The 17527-nt window shown below is 40.0% G+C and overlaps 1 protein-coding gene across 32 annotated transcripts in view; it reads left to right on the forward strand.

The window, feature by feature from the left end:
* Positions 1 to 10312, forward strand: part of NRCAM (neuronal cell adhesion molecule) — a 79413-nt gene extending 69101 nt beyond the window's left edge. For 29 of the 32 annotated variants that reach the window (XM_045565414.1, XM_045565427.1, XM_045565400.1 and 26 more), the window contains one exon: positions 7798 to 10312. In XM_045565414.1, coding sequence (XP_045421370.1) covers positions 7798 to 8035 — 238 coding nt within the window. In that variant the 3' untranslated portion in view covers positions 8036 to 10312. The other 3 variants (XM_045565429.1, XM_045565430.1, XM_045565424.1) reach the window with 2 other exon arrangements.
* The last annotated feature ends 7215 nt before the right edge of the window (positions 10313 to 17527 follow it).

Below are 17527 nucleotides of genomic sequence, written 5' to 3' on the forward strand. Positions count from 1 at the left end.
TTGTGGCTATAATTCTATATAGGCTATGCATGCCACTCCTTTATTTATTTGTGAGGAAGCTGTATCTTTAATATAGCTTGAAAAAATATATATATTTGCATGAATTGAAAATAAACCATTATACTCATCCATTCTCCACATGGTGATGGATTCCTATTCTACATTATCATGCTTAAATGAGTCTGGCAATGTACTGCTCACTGCATGGATCTCAGATATCAACTTGCTATTATAGCAATGTAAAACCATGACCTAAAGTCACGTGACTTTCTCCAGGTAACTATGCTACCTACTCCATTAAAACTTGATTAAAATCGAGGTTGAGTTTTATGAACTAGGTGGGAATCAAGAGACTGTTATTTTTACTTTCAACTCAGCTCTTAGACGAGCTATCTACTAACAACTCTTAATATGATTTTGTTTCTAGAGCAGTACATAGCAAGTCCTTGGTTACTGGCCTCATAACTACTGTGTTTACATCTGTTTGGCTCTATTTCTTTGTCTCGGTGTTAATTCATATGTGCTGTGTTTGTGAAGCATTTTCAAATGGCTGTCTTTAGCTTAGGCCTTGAGCTTCTTAGGAGAGACAGACTTCATTTCTGTCTATTGAGTGCAAACCCGATTGGTGTGAAGACAAAAACACTTGCCACACAGTAATGACATCAGCCTGGTAGGTACCAAGGGAAATAAGGTTCTGATGGGTGTTTTAACTTGAAACACTACTCAGTAATGTGATTTGTTGATTCATAAGGACAATTCCACAAACAAAATCACTTCCCCAAATTCCCAACCACCTTTAGTTACTGATGTGGCTCTGTCCTGTGATTTTTCTGACACCGCCTCAGAATTATTTTCCCTTTGGTTTCTTTTCTAGTTAAAGAAATCAGAAAATCTTTGTTATCTTAGAGGTCACAATTAATGAACATCATTCCAGCTGTTTATTACAGAATCTTTATTTTTAATAATATATTTAAGTGTCATTCTCTTCCCTAAATCACCAGGGTCCTGTCTCTGCTTTGTACCTTCTGGAAGTTTTGAGCTCTGTGTTATTTATTAGTTCTTATTCTCTTTCACTCCAAAAAATAAATTATTTTGCTGATCACACACAGACACACACAAAATTAGGACTATTGCCGAAATGTAAATTAATTCCATTTATGATTTACTCATTCTCCACCTAAGGATGAAACTAGTTCTACATGGTTGGCTCTGAGCCAGATGATATTTCATAGTGCAAAGAGGGATGGAACGTCCGTGGTGGCCCAATATGATTTTTTTTTCATGTGCTATATAACCCTGTGCCTTACTCCAACACCCAGCCCCAAGCCTGCAGCTTTGTTTGTTTGTTTCTTTAATTATACAGACAGTAGGATCTGCATCCTTACTAGCATATAGAAAAATCAGAGAAACAATGCAACCAACAGTGTAAGTATTTCTTTATTCTTTAGATCCATTCTTCTTAAAACCAGAATGAACCTAGGTCATAAACCATATACCCATGATAATTGAACTCATAACTGACTGCATAATTAGTGTTTCTTGCCATAGGAATCTTGTCATTCATGTGAACGCAGTCTTGTGGCAAGCATGCTAACCTGTGCTCACAAGGCTTGAATGATGCCAAGATGTGTTATATACTTTAGATTTATTCTTCTCACAAACATGAACTGGGTTGTGAACAGAGTAATGATAGACTTTTAGACAGTGGGTCAGAAAGAATGTTTGGGTCATGAATGTCAATAAAACTGCAACATGGTTTGGCCACAGAAGGGTGATAACTACAGGAAAATCAGACAGAATTATAATTGAATTATCTTCTGTTGCTGAATTTTACTCCATAGGCATTTAATGGGTGTGTACAACTCTGAACCAAGTGCTGTTGGAAAAAGAAATTGAATTCCCTAAAATTTCATTCTTAGAGCAAGACAAAGGAAAGAATATATTCCAGTGCTTTGTCTACTATCATAAAATTAAGAAGGAATAAAATTTTTTTAATAAAGAAGAATTTCTAAAATGCCCACTGTCTCCTCTATTTTTATTTCACAATGAATTCATTCAACCAGTATTTATTGAGTGCCTACTGTATGCCAGGCCTTGGGAATATTAAAACCAGTAAAAGTTTGGTCCCACATTGGGACTTTATAGTCTAGTGAGGGATGCAGAGAAGTAAAAGAATAGTTGACCAGAGTGTGAAAAGTGCTATAAAAGAGACAAAGCTAAGGTGTCAAGGGAGCAGGAGCAGGAAGCCAAAGCCAAGTGGGCAGTGTAGAAGGAGAGTGGTACAGGGAGTCTTTCTAGAGGAAGCAATGCGGGAACTGAATTTTGATATTGTGATGCGAGCATTTCTTTTCACTGCACAATGGTCTTTATTCATGAATTTAAGTATCAAGAATATAGTTTGTAGCTATATATACTATATTATAACTTATTTTGAAATTCATTTAATCTTTGACATTTTGAACTAAGAATTAACACCTAATACATCCTGTCCTTAAAAGTTCTCATAAAATGTGGATTAATTTTTACTTGTTTTATAAAGCTTTCTATACTATGTAGCTAAATACGTAAATGACTTTTAAATCATCTTCTGTAACATTTTGATTCTTCTCATTTGGGGAACTACCCTTTCACATTTAAACTTGACTATGTACCCAGCCGTAGTGGTTCATGCCTGTAATCCCATCACTTTGGGAGGCCACAGTGGCCAGGAGTTTGAGACCAGCCTGGGCAGCATAGCTAGACCTTGTCTCTACAAAGAATTTTTTTTTAAACATTAGCTGGGCGTGGTGATGTGCACCTGTAGTCATAGCTACTCAGGAGGCTGAGGCAGGAGGATCACTTGAGCCCAGGAGTTTGAGGTTGCAGTGAGCTGTGATCGTGCCACTCTGCACTCCAGCTTGGGTGACAGAGTGAAACCCTGTTTCTCAAAAAGAAAAAAAGAAAAGAAAGGAAAAAAAACTTGACAGGGATATTTCCCTTAGCACAATATCAAAAGCAATTTATTTACTATTTCATTATAAAATTCATCTTTGAGTTGAAAAAAGGCAAGCACTAATACAGTGCTTCACACAGACTTGTGACCATTCATCACATCTGGAAAGTTCTGTGTGTGTGTTGTACAAGGTATTTCTTAGAAAAAAAAATCTCTCTGAGGTGTAGGCCTGGAGTGGAGAGAAAAGGTGTGATGGGGGATGGACACTTATACTTGTTGGACATAAACCATGTGCCAAGCACTGTGCTTGTGACTTAGACCATTTTTTCTCATTTAACTGCATTCTAATTATTGAAGTACAATATTGCATCATTACCACTTATTAAAGACTAGTATTAAAAAGATCTTGGTGACTTTGAACAGCTTTTCCTGGAAAGACTCTGTTTGTTGATAGAGCACCCAATTCCTTTCTTCTGTTCTTTCAAGTACAGCCTGTGTTGCTGTAGATTCTCTCTCATCCACTGCAGCCATTAAGCTGGAATGAATGGATGCTTCCAGGGAGCCCTTTCTTGGCTGCTCATTAATCATAACTGGTACAACTGTGTATGTAAAAATCCAAACGAATCTATGGGTAAATATTAGAGTAAGAGAATTTAATAATGTTGCTTGACACAAAATTAACAAAAAGTCAATTACATTTCTGTGTACCAGAAAAAAATTGGAAAATAAGATTTTAAAAATTATTCTAGTTGTGATAGCATAAAAATATGATGTAAGAATAAAGCCAACAAAAATATCTTCCACTGGTTATAGGACCTTGTATTCCATTCCACTGATCAATTTGTCTATCTCTGTACTAAAACTACACTGTCTTAATAATATAGCTTTTAATAAGTCTTGATCAAGTCCTCCAAATTTGATTTTGTTCTTCAAGAGCATTTTAGATATTCTTGGCCCTTTTCATTTACATACATATCTTAGAATCAGCTTGCCAAGATGCACATAAAAACCTGCTGGGCTTTTATTGGAAACAAATTGCATCTAAAGAGCAATGTGGGAAATGTTAACATATCTACTATACTTGAGTCTTCCATCCATGGATGTGGTATATTCCTCCATTTATTTAGATCTTCTTTAATAACTCTGAATAAAAGTTTTATTTTCTGCATAGAGGCCTTACACATATTTTGTTAGATTTATTCTTATATAGTTCATATTTTATGGTATCATCAATGAACTTAATTTTTTAAATTTCATTTTCTAATTATTTTCAAGAGCATAAATAAAATTGACCCTTATGCTAATGTTGTATCAAACAACTCTCTTTTATTCCAATATTTGTCTGTAGATTATTCTGGATTTTTCACATACATAATCATATCAGTTATGAATAATGATAGCCTCCTTTTATCTATTTCTTTTTCTCATCAAATTGCTCAGTTCTTCCAATGCAGTTTTGATTAGAAGTGGCGATAGCAGCCTATTATTTCTGATTTCAAACAGAAAGCTTTCAACATTCACCATCAAGGATGATGTTTACTCTAGGTTTCTTGTAGGTACCCTTAATCATGTTAATGCAGACACTTTCTTAAGGTTTATGTCATGAACGGGTATTGAATTTTGTCATATGCCTGTTTTCTAAATCTACTGAGATGATCATAAGATATTTTAATTTTCTTCTTCTAAAATGGTGAATTATATAAATTGAAGTTTTAATGCTAAAACAAGCCTGCATTCCTGGAACAAATTCAACTTGGATAAGACATATTATCTTTTTAGCAGATTGCTAAATTCAATTTGCTCACAGTTCATTTGGAGTTTTCTCATCTGTGTTCATGAATGAGATCAGCCTGTAATTTGACTTTCTCAAAGTGTTCTTATTGGTTTTAGATATCAGTGTTTCACTAGCCTCATAAACTGGTTAAAGGAATGGTTCTTCAGACATATCCAAACTTTAACATGTCCAAAACTGAACCCACGATCTACCACCTGAGACATGCTCCACTCCACAGTAAGGGCAATGCCAAGCTTCCTGTTGCTCAACCCAAAAATCTTGGTGTCATCTTTTTCTCTGTTATTCCATATCCAATCTATCAGAAAATCCTATTGGCTCTACCTTTAAAATATGTTCATAATCTGAGCCTTTGTACCCCCTCCAGTGTTCCACTCTGCTCATGTCACAGTCGTCTCACTCCTGGATTACTATGGTAGTCTCCCAGTTTGGCAAACTGGATATTTCAGACTTTATGGGCCACATGGTCTCTACTGCAATTCTGCAATTCTGATGTTGTAGTGCAAAAGCAGCCATAAACAATATGTAATAAATGAACATTGCCCAATTTTGCCATAGCTGACCAACCTCTACCCTCTAGGGTAGGCTATTCTCAACACTGATGACAGAGTAATGGCTTTAAACTGTACATGAAATCATGTCATTCATCCTTTGAAAACCCTCCATGGGTTTCCCATCTCACTCGGAGTTAAGGCAGCATCTTTACAATGTCCCACAAGGCACTGATCAGCCCTGCCACTTCTCTTACTTTAATTCCTACTGTTCACGTCCTCTCTCTCTCTCTTCCTCTCTCTCTGTCCCAGCCACACCAAGTTCCTTAGTGTTTCTAGAACACGCCAGGCTCATCCCTACCTCAGGGCATTAGTACTGCTTGTAACTCTGCTGGAATCGCTCTCCCTTCAGCTTTCCACCTGGCTAACTCTACTCTTAAGTCATTGACCTGATGTCACTTCATAATAAGGCTTTCCTGGACTTCCTATTTAAATGTCAACTCTCCATACCCTCCCCTGACACCTTCCATCCTCTTTACTGAGCTCTATATTTTCCGTAGCACTAATCACCTTCTGACATAATATATAACTAATTTTTTTTTAATATTGGTTGTTTATTGTATTTTCCTCCACTAGAAGTAAACTCAGTGGGGTCAGAGCTTTAGTCTATTTTTTTTGCTCCTATATCCTCAGTGCCTAGAACAACATCTGTTTTTAGAGTAGGCACTCAATAAACACTTATTGGATGAAGGGATGGGTGGATAGATGCCTGACCAAAGAAATGCTACAGACGAGAATTTCCTGCACTGTGTTCCATGGGACACTAGTTCTGTGAAGCAGAATAAAACTAACAGTTGGCATCCAGGTGACAAAATTCTGCTCATTATTGAACTCTTCAGCAGAATTAACTGTGTCACCAAGTCATGAGCTATATATCACAGGAAGTGTTCAAGCAAACCTAGAAGTTAGTGATTAAATCCCAAAGATATTGCATGAGCTACTTTTTGTAACAGGTTGAACACTGGATGCAATGTCCTCTGAAGTACCCCCAAAACAAGCCACCCTAAGGTTCTGTGATACCTCCCCGGCTGTCTATTAGCAGTGGTGATGATATAGTTTATTTAATATGCAACAAGAACTTGTGTATTATTAAAACGGTCATTTTCAATAGCGTATGCCTGTGTCATATTATACTAGCATTATTACCCAGGCTTCAGATTTTCTTTTTGGAGAAAAATTGAAACCACTAATAAAAGTTATTGGCAAAAGAGCCAAGATACTTGTGCATCTGGAAATATTTTATCTTGGCTAGAAGAAAAGTCACTCTGTGAACCAGAGGAAGCAGTAAAGTCTTAGCATAAATTGCTGGATGAAATATTGCAGCCAAGGCGACCTCTTTTTTATATTAAGGCTTTTTATTTTTACTAATATGGTATATATTTCCTATTTTGCCTTGCATTTTTGTTCTCTGAAAGAAAACAAAATATTGGATTGTGTCATTGCCTGTTTTCTATTTTTTCCCCCGAAATGTTACTGATTAAGGACTAGGTCAATGTATATATCTAGGTACATGACCATATGGGTGGACATTGTAATACATAATGATTACTCTTCTACTTCCAGAAATTTTGCCTTGGGATTCAACAGAAAAATAAATAATAATAATCATAGAGTCCTGTGCAGTTTTATTAAAGGACACTACTCAGATTCCCATCTAACATAGATAAGCTGCCTAACACACTGGGAGAGGGGTAGGGGGTTAAGATAAGTGTAGAAAGTATTTGCTTTTACATGTTTGGAATCATTCACATTCTTTAGAATATGTTGGCATGCCATTCACAGTACAAATGTAGTGCCATTAAGTTAAAATGTATGTCTTTCCAAATTAATAAATCTTTACCCATTGACTAAAATTCTTACAGAAAACAAATACTGTGTACTATCAGTATAAGGATTTTGCTTTTCTTCTTAGGCTATTTTCATTTGTTTCTTCTGCATCCTTTTAATGGAATTTGTAGGTCTCTTGAAAGGTAAGGTTGAAGTTTACAAGTCTGGCCTGCACTTGATAACAAAATTATTTGAAATCCAGGATTTTGCTTCTCCTTCTAGCTCAGAAAAAAAAATCCATATTTCACACTTAACCAAAATCATGCTCCATTCATATCCAAGGAATCAGAGATATTACGCAGTTTAACATACTAATTTCTCTACTTGCCAAAAGCTTTTGCCCCCTTTTGAATTCAACATAGTGATGATTTTCAACTTTTCCCAATTCTTCCTTTTTTAATGCTTGTGATTATTTCTGGATTGCTTTCAACTCAGGAATCAGAATCTGTCATTGAAATTAACATGCACAATCAGGAACCATCCTCTCTACTGAAGACTTCATGATTCAACCATTTCAGCTCCTGACTTTCATTCCAACCCATCGTAGTCATTGGAGTCATCCTGACAATTAGATTTGGCTAGAGAAGCCCAGGACTCCAAATGCTTTTTCATAATTTGCATGCATGGTCTTTAAAAACAAAAACAGTTAACCTAAACTTCAGTCTTGACAAAAATGTCTCTTGTCTTTTTTCCAGTGACGCAGAAGACCACAAGCCTTTGAAAAAAGGAAGTCGGACTCCTTCAGACAGGACTGTGAAAAAAGAAGATAGTGATGACAGCCTAGTTGACTATGGAGAAGGGGTTAATGGCCAGTTCAATGAGGATGGCTCCTTTATTGGACAATACAGTGGTAAGAAAGAGAAAGAACCTGCTGAAGGAAATGAAAGCTCAGAGGCACCCTCTCCTGTCAACGCCATGAATTCCTTTGTTTAATTTTTAAGCTCTTTGCCAGTATCCCATTTCTCTAGAATGTTTATCTTAAGCACTTGGGTGTCAGTCCTCTCATACTATGAACATATGGGGAGAGAGTATATTTTCTGCCGTATGTTAATATTATGAGAACAGTCGGAGCAAAAACATAACCCAGTCAGATGATATGTTAATGTGAACTGGAGTGCAAAGTGCAGCCTTTTCCATTCAAGATGGGTATTTTGATTTCCTCAGAACTGATAAAAATCCTGCAATATCAACAACAGATCATGCTACTTCCTCTTCAGGATACAGTTCAATATGATGCATGAAAAATGCTACACATTTAAAGGACATACCTGTGTATGTTATAAAAACATGGTTTGATACTTTGTTTATACTATCCTCAGCTGAACCCCTGAATATGAATTCCGTTTTCATTGTCAAGAGTGTTACTGTAGTATTCTCTAGAACTCCAATGTCTTTGTGGACATTGTTGTGAAATTGGTGACTCTATGTCTAGCTGTCGTTAGTCTTTTTGGGAGACTGTTAGGAACAGTATGTACAGTATATACTTGCTACATGAGTTAATTATGACAGTCGCATTCGCTGATGCTTACTGAGACTCTGTTACCTGCTCTTGGCTCCTGTTACTTCGTAGGCTCCTTAATCTTCCAGGTATTACAGCAGCACAGTGTTCTACTTCTCATCACTTCTATGTTCAGTTGTTTTTAGGCATAAACAATGTGTATTGCAATGCATTTCGGCATTTGTGCCATACTGAAAGAATCGAAAAAAATCACTCAGATTAAGTTTCAAAAATTACTCCAGAGAACACAGGGCAAGACACAAGCGGTGCCTTCAGACGATAAGCATTCCATACATCCTGCATTCTGTGCCAGCTGGTACAGTCAGTTCCGAGTCCTAGATTACTGTCATTGTCTACAAGTAACTTTTAAAAAGCAGAGTTAATGAAAACTGCCATGCTGAGAAGAAAGGAAATGTGGAAATAAAAATCATAAGACAGTTTATTTTAAAGAGCATTTCCTTATAAGTATAAAAAGAAAAGCTTTGTCATCAACCGGAGCACAAAATGATTTTTGTGGTCCTTTTTGCTTTCTATTACATTTAGTAAGAAAGATGTCAACATGCTAGAACAATAATGAGAAAAACCAAACAAATGATTTCAAAACTAAAAGCATCCAACAGCATGTCAACAGGGATATATCATTCTCTCAGACTTTACCTATGTGAGCTTTCGAAACTCTCTGCAGCACTAAGCAAGGTGTATGTACACAAATTGCTTCAGACACATCTCAGACTCTAAGAAATCTGACAAGTGCTTCACAGGCCAATAGTCAAAGGGATTACATCTTCAATTTAAAAACTAAATATATATATATTCTATCATATTCACAAACAATATCTATCCAGTGGTTTACCTCCAAATATGAAAATCTATAACAACCTATGGTTGAAGGGATGCTCAGTTTCATTTGCCAATAAATTGGTTTCTCATAACTTGCATCAAGTTTAATTTTAAGTAAAGCTTTTTATATGTAGATATTTTGTTGAATTTGTAAATACACTTAAAGTGTAGATGCTATATGCTTATAGGAGTTACATACAAATAAACATGCAAACAATGTTTATGTTGTACTGTATAAGAAGTAAGCTAATTAATGCAGTGCATGGGATTGGAAAGTATCTACTTCAATAACTTTTGGGTTCCCCCCTCCCTTTTTGCTGTGAAACTGAAATAGTGGACTTTTCTACATATTGACAGCAGGTTTCTAGATGAAATCTTCAGAGCTTTGCCTATGCAGCACAGCAGGCCTCGTCACCTGTCATCTTTCACATAAGTAGGTAAAGCATAGTTTGAAGTAATCCCAGGTAAAGGTGGCCCTAAATACTTTCATGTCTCTGTATTCACTTTTCACAGATCAACCTGTCTATTGGAAATATAAAAAGACAAAACAGGCTTGCCTTGGCATCAGAGAGCACAAAGATAAAAGTTACTTTAAATTTGCCAATGTTTTGGGAGAACAATAAAAACACAGTTGTTCCCTCTTCCATTCCGGTAGACGCTAAATTTATCTGTGCATGAAGGGGTCACTTCTGTAATAGTGCAACAGATTTTGTATTAAAAATTAAATGTGGTTTTAAAAGTCCCTCTCTCTCTTTTGTAATTTATCATTTTCCTAGTGGAGTGTGAATATCCAAGTATTGGTATATGTAATGGTGCAGGCAAATGTGATTGGATTTCCATCAAAAAAGTAACGATTAAACCATCTTGATCTCTTCGTGATTTTTAACTTTTCAAACATATGTTTCCTAATGTTGTAAAATAGTGAAAATTTTGATTTTTAATTTTACAAGGCTATCCTATGCAGAGCAAATTAAACACAAAGCTAAATACAATATAAAATAAAGCTAATAAAATAGGGCATATCAAAAAAAATTTTAATGAAAAGCAAGACCAGATATTACCAGTCTTTTAAGAAAAGATTCCAGAAGTCAGCTGTTCTTTCCTTTCCCAAAGCCTGATTCCCAGTGCCTGCCACCAGTCAAGACCCCTCTCTTCTGCGTGCCTGGGCCTCCACCCTCCCCGGCCGCAGGCAGCCTGCATTGCTTAACCCTCCTGCTTGATGACACAGTTTGGACATTCGCAAGTATCATGTGTCTGTCATCCACTCCCTTCTCTCCACCCTCGTTCTTCTAATTGTCTCCAACCAGTTAGGCTCTGCAAACAGCCAAGGCCTGGCTTGTCCTCAAGTTCCACCCTCTGCCCCTTATTTACCAGCTCCTGGTCCCAGCCTCTTCCCCACGAGACCTCCTGCGGGCTCAGAGCTCCCCTCCCTGCACGGTGGTGCGGATAACATGTTAATGAGTGAACTGGAAAATGCTGTATAGAGCTTGGGCTTTCCACCCTGCAGGGCGTGTCTGTCACTCACTTCAGAACAGCACGTCAGGGCCTCCCCTCCGCGCTGCAGTCCGCGGCATCAGTTCTGGGACGCTGTTTAGCAGAAGGCGGCTGGCAAAATGTAATCCTGACCACAAACAGTGTTGGTCTCTTGATGGTTTACAGGGCCCCTGGTTTACCTCCAATGGCTGATTTTGGAAATGGCTTGTTGAAGGCAAGGGAAAGGAATCCGAGGAATTGAGACTTCCCACCCAAACTGACTCTCTCCCGCGCGTGAGATTTTCCGCAGTTACCACCAGAGGGCTCCCGTGCTTTGTTCAGTGCAAAAGAAACATGATCGCAGGAAAACGCGGCCGCTGGAAACGGTGCAAACCGATTCTGATAACCAGACTGTGATCGGAGATTGCCTGCTGCCACAGGGGAAAATGGGCTTTGCAACTTTCTCTGATGAGTTCTCAGTTTCCAGGGAGCAAGCATGTGGCACTGTGAGCCTTGTTAACCTTCTCCCCCTTACTGATGGGGGCTGGGGGAGTCAGCACAGGGAGAGGGAGGATCGTGCATCCTGGGTCCCACCAGACATCCCTGTCACTGCTGCAAGTCAGCGGGGACAAGGGAGGGGCACGTCCTGAAAAGGCTTCTCCCCTTCTCCAAAGGATGCTGCTTTATCTGCCACCGACGGTTTGATGCTTTGTGATGGTATAGCACAAAAAAGCACAGCTCTTATTTTTCACTTAAAAAAAAAAGCAGAAGGAAAGAATACTACCCAAGTATTTATATTAAATAAGTAAATCATCCTAGGTGGAGGCAGAAAGAGATGGGGATTCACATTCCGGATCTGCCATCTACTAGCTATGTGACCGTGTATGAATGAGCCCCCTAATCTCCCACCTCTCCAGCCCTGTTTCCTCAGCTTGAACATGACAGCAGATGGTTTCTGAGATACCTTTTTGCTTAAATCCTATGGTTCCTAACAATAGTGACAGCAAAAATCTGAGTACCCACTAGAGCCTGGTATTTTGCTAAGCAGGAAGGATTCGAGATGAGCAAAACCAGATGTGGTCCCTGCTGCCATGGAGGCTGGAGTCTAGTGCAAGAAGATGGACATTATCCCATCATCACCTAGACGAATGTGTAACTCCACGCTGAGGCAAGTGCTGTGAAGGGAAGGCACGCCACTCTGTGAGAGCAAATACTGGCAGAGCCCTGCCTGGTCAAGATGATCAGGAAGGCTTCCTGGAAGAGGTGCCAGCTGAGAGCCAGGGATGAGGGGGACGTGGGGAGGGGAAGGCAGGACAGAGCTGCTGCCCAGCGTGGGCCAGGGTGCCCAGAGCAGGTGCAGGGCCAGGCCATGCTGGGGCTTGAGGACCAATGGCAAGCTTTTGTGTTTATTCAGGAGCAGGAAAGCAGGAAGCAATTGAAGGGGTTTAAGTCAAGGGTTGTATGATCAGATTTGTATTTTGGAGGTGGGAGAGGGTCATGGGATTTTGTGTGAAGGATGGACTGGAGGGGACCCAGAAAAATCGAGGCCTTTGGGAAACTATGCAGTCATTTAGAGAAGAGATGATGGAGGCTGGATCCCAGCATAGCACTGGAAGTAGAGAGAAGCAAGTGGATTCTAAAGATATTTAGGAAGCAAAACTGATGGGACTATTGGGTTGGGCATAGGGGCATTGAAGGAAGGAAAGGTATCAAGGAGGGCGCTTAGATTTCTGACCAGACATGAGGTTCACGTAGGTGGAAACATTGGAGAAGAGTCAGATTTGGGGGTAAGTTATAAATTCAGGTTAATAAATGAAGGGTTTGAAAACTTCTAAGCCATCCAAGTGGAAATGCCTAGTAGGAATTAGATATGGGCTTAAAGCTCAAAGGAAACTTCTGAGATGAAGCATAGCAATTTCAGCCAAGAGACACAGATGAGATTGCCCAGGGAGGGAATACAGGCAAGAGGGCTGAGGACTATACCTCACTAAGAAACTCCCAGATACAGTGGACAAAACGAGGAAGACAGACCTCTCAAGGAGACCAGCAAGGCAGCAGCCAGAGAAGTTGGGAAGAAATAAGAGGCATGTGTTGTCTTGGAAGCCAGTGAGAGGGGCCATTTCAAGACCAGACAGTGGTTTACAGTGTCACATAGTACTGAAAAACCAACCGAAATGAAGACTAGAAAATATTTCTTGGATTTGAAGATATGGAGGTCCTCTGAGACCTTGGTAAAAGCTGTTTTGTGGAGTGTGGTAACAGATTGGAGTAGATGATGAGTGAGAAGGTGAGGAGGTGCAGACAAGTTTTGCCATTACTCACATGAGCAGCCCATCAGTCCCTAAGCACAGTTCCTTTACATCTCTACCTCGGTAATGATATATTGTACGCACCTCCAGCCCATCATCCCTCTGCTTTCTCCCAACCATTCAGCTTATTCCTTTCCTCCATCCCTTCTCCAGCACAGATTTTATAGTCCATATGAAAAACACACCTGCTTTACAGTACAGTCCTTTGCCCTTCTGTCTTTTCTAAACACCTATGGAGATACCGTGCGACTCAGGATCAAGTCTACCCTCTGCTTTCTCCTGCCTGCCCCTAAGAGCTGAGAGGTAGAATGGACAAGGTCAGTTTCACTGTGAATTCAAACGGTTCGACTCTCAACAGTGCCCAGGAGGCCTGCTAGCTTTCTCAGGTGAACTTACATTCTCACACTCAACAGTGAATATTTGAAATCTTCCCCACTCTCCTCAGATGTTCAACCCTGTCCTCACTACCCACTTACCCTCACAAACCGCTTTCTACAAAATGACCTTTCATCGCAAATCACTGAAAAAAGAAAAAAAAAACACAGATGGGAATTCCCTCTTCTTCCTGCCAGCAAACCAAAATGCCTTCTTCAATATGCTCCCATCCTCTGCCTCTACTTCCTGTAAAGACAGAGCCATCCTCCCTCCAATCTAGGGTGCGTCTTTCTACCCGGATCTGGACATCTCTCCCCTCCTTGGTGGATTCTTACCCAGCAGTTATCCCTAGCCCTGCTTAACTGGATTGTCTATTGGCATATAAACAGTTCAAGGCTCTCCCATCTAAAACAAACAGCCCACTGAAACCTTTGATTCCTCATCCCATCCACCCCCTTTAGTTATCATCTTCTCTCCTCCACTTCGTGGCTGAAATAATACCAGGAAAAGCATGTGAAGATAATCACAGAAGCCCCTATTTGCCAGACAGTACATCCTTTGTTCCTTCTCTAGCCGTAGAACTTCTCCAGTCTCGCTCAGTTTGTCCTACAGACACTGTCTTTCTTCAGCTATGACTATTTTGCTCATTATCTCCGGGAATGTCTCAACATTTTCTTTTTAAAGCAGAGGTTCTCAGCCTGCAGGCTGGAATCACCTGGGGAGTTTTAAAGGCCTAATGCCTGCCCACCCACCCTCACAGTGTCTTTGTTGTCATTGTCTGAGATGTGGCTAGGATACCGTGATTTTTTAAAGCTCCCCAGATGATTCTAATGTGTAGCAAAGATTGAAACCGATGTAAAGCAACAACTGTCCCCACACTATTGTGTGTGCACTTAAAGTGTTTAATGAACGGTATTTTGAATACATTTTGGTTGATCTCAGATTTCTTTGTATTCCTCTCATAGAAAAACATATCTAGAGAAAATGGGCATTGCTGGTGGGAATATAAATTGGTACAGCCACTTTGGAAAAACAATTTGGCAGTTTCTTAAAATGTTAAATATAAATTTACTGCATGACTCAGCAGTCCCACTCTTAGGTATATACCAAAGAGAAATGAAAACACGTCCACACAAAGACTTGCTCAGGAATGTTCAGAGAAGCATTAATCATCATCGTAGCCAAAAAACAACTCACAGGTCCATGAACAGATTAATGGACTAACAAAACATGGTGTACCCATACAAGTAAGTGGCATATCTGTACAATTAAATGGAATACTATTCAGTAATTCTTTGAAAAGTACTAAAACACACTACAATGTGGAAGACCCTCAAAAACACTATGCTAAATTAAAGAAGCCAGAAAAAAAAGACCACATATTGCATGATTCTATTCACCTGAAACATTCAGAAAAGGAAAACCTATAAAGACAGAAGTGGTTGCCTGGGACTGGGAATGGAAACAAGGATTAAATAAATTGACATAAGGGATCGTACTGGAGTGATGAAAATGTTCTAAAACTGGATTGTGTTGATGATTGCACAACTTGCTAAATTTACTAAAAATCATTGAATTTTATACTTAAGTGAATTTGTGGTATATAAATTGTACCTCAATAAACCTGTTAGAGGAAACCATCCCTGGGCTTCTGTTTGTCTGAGAAGTGAACAGGGCAGTGTATAAATGAGGTTTATGAGGAGTACAGCACCATACCATGGGGTACTTCACTTCCCTGTTCTCCTGTTTCCTCCATGAGATGCCACAAGACCGATGGTTCTCAAAGTATGGTCCCCAGAACAGCAGCATCAGCATCGCTTGTTAGAAATGCAAATTCTTGGCCCACCCCAGTTCTACTGAATCAGAACCTCTGAAGATGGTGGCCAGCAACTGTGCTGGGTGATTCTAACATACACTAACTTGGGAAATATGTTGTGCTCAATGTACTGGCCAGCTCCTCTCCCCCCCATAGGCATAGGAATGATTTATTTGTTGAGATTAAAAGAAGAAACTAGGCTCTTTTCATAATAGCAAAAAACTTGAAATAACCCAAATACCCATCAACAGGTAAATGGATAAATTTTGGCATATTATATGAATATTCATACCAATGAAATGCTAAGCAGCAATGAAAAGGAATGAACTAGTGATATAGGTAACTCACCCTGCTGAGTGAAAGAAGCCAAACACAGAAGTTTCATTTATACGGAACACTGGAACAGGCAAAATTAATCCATAATAGCAAAAAGAAGATCAGTGATTGCCTGGGGCTGGAGGTGCGAGAGGAATTTACTACAAAGTGGCAGAGGGAACTTTTAGGGATGACAAAAATTGTCTATATCTTGATTACAGGGGAGGTTACAGGGGTGTTTTTACTTGTCAGGACTCATAAAACTATGTACTTATATTGGATGTGCATTATTATGTGACATGCATTATTATTATTTATTAAATCTCAATAAAGTTGATTTTGAGAGGAGAAAAAGACTTGGCATCCAGTCTAAGAAGTGACTCTCATCCTTCTTGGTTCTCTGTTTCTCTTTGGTCTGCCTGCCCAAAGGGCGGGGGTGAGATGTAGTCATTCCGCTCTGCCCTGTTTCCATGTGGTAAATGCAAGGGGTCAGAATCCAAGCCGGCCTTCTAGAGAAAGGTGTGTGGGAAGCCCTCTCTCCCACCCCACTTGGTAGTGGGGTTGATGGCTGTCAGGAGTCTGAGTATGCGTGTCAGTGCTTGTACACACTCAGACCACCCTGGGTAGGTGGTCCCAAGGTCTAGAAGTGGGGGTGGGGTGGGTGTTAGGAAACCCAATTATGGCTGCCATCAAATCCACAGTCTTCAAGCCCATCTTAGAAATGAAGCTATTTTTCTCCATCTGTCAGATTCCTGCATCTGTGTTCTCAAATTGACTCCAAACTCAGAGGCTCCTAAACCCTGACAGCCTTGGCCAGAGCTATGTCTGTTCCCTCCCTTCCCCACCAGGAAGGGTGGGGAGCAGAGAAGGCTGCCCAGGCACAGGGAGACCATCCTCCCTAATGTATGTCTCTGCTCTCCAGGCCTGTGACAGTCCACCTTTGGGGCTTTTCTGAAGCCTTAGCTTGTTGGTATTGCCAGCTTGGCACCTTGTGCAATGTCTCTTCTTTCTTTCCCTTCTCTCTCAGGCTTTTTACTGCCTTTCTCACTCCCTCCTGGTACCGCTCTCATTTTTGCTCTCACAGGCCCCAACAGCATCCTCTACCCCAGCTTTCAATTCTCTATCCAAATGAGGTCTAACTGCCATCTCAATTCAACCTGTTCAAAATTTAAGTCTTGAGTTGTTTTGAACTCTACAGCTCTTCCCTCCTCCAGTGTGCCTGTCTTAGTGCATTTGGGCTGCTAGAACAGAGTCTCACAGACTGAGTGGCTTATAAAGAACAGAAATGTATTTCTCACAGTTCTGGAGGCTAGGAAGTCCAAGATCAAGGTGTCAGCAGATTGAGTGTCTGGTGAGGGCCTGCTGGCTGGTTCATAGATGGCCTTTTGTTGTTGTTGTTGTGTCCTCACATGGTGGAAAGCACAAGGGAATTCTCTGGGGTCCCTTTTGTGAGGGCATTAATCCCACTTATGAGGGCTCCACCCTCATATCCTGATCAACTTCTAAGGGCCCCACATCCTAATACCATCACACCAGGGGTTAAGATTTAACATATGAATTTGGGGGGACGTAAACATTCAGTCTATAGCAATGCCCAGGCTCAGTAAATGGCACCACATTGGCTCAAGAAAAACCCCCAGGAGTCATTGTTTAAGCTCCCCCACCCCAATACATCCATGAGTCAATTCCATAGATCTGTTTCCAGAGTATATGTTGAACACATCACATTCTCATCTCCCACCTCCCACTGCATTTCTGCTCCCCCACTTGCTCTCCTGTAACCATACTCCACACAAAGA

Source organism: Lemur catta, chromosome 11 (assembly GCF_020740605.2).
Source record: "Lemur catta isolate mLemCat1 chromosome 11, mLemCat1.pri, whole genome shotgun sequence".
NCBI classification, from domain to species: domain Eukaryota; kingdom Metazoa; phylum Chordata; class Mammalia; order Primates; family Lemuridae; genus Lemur; species Lemur catta.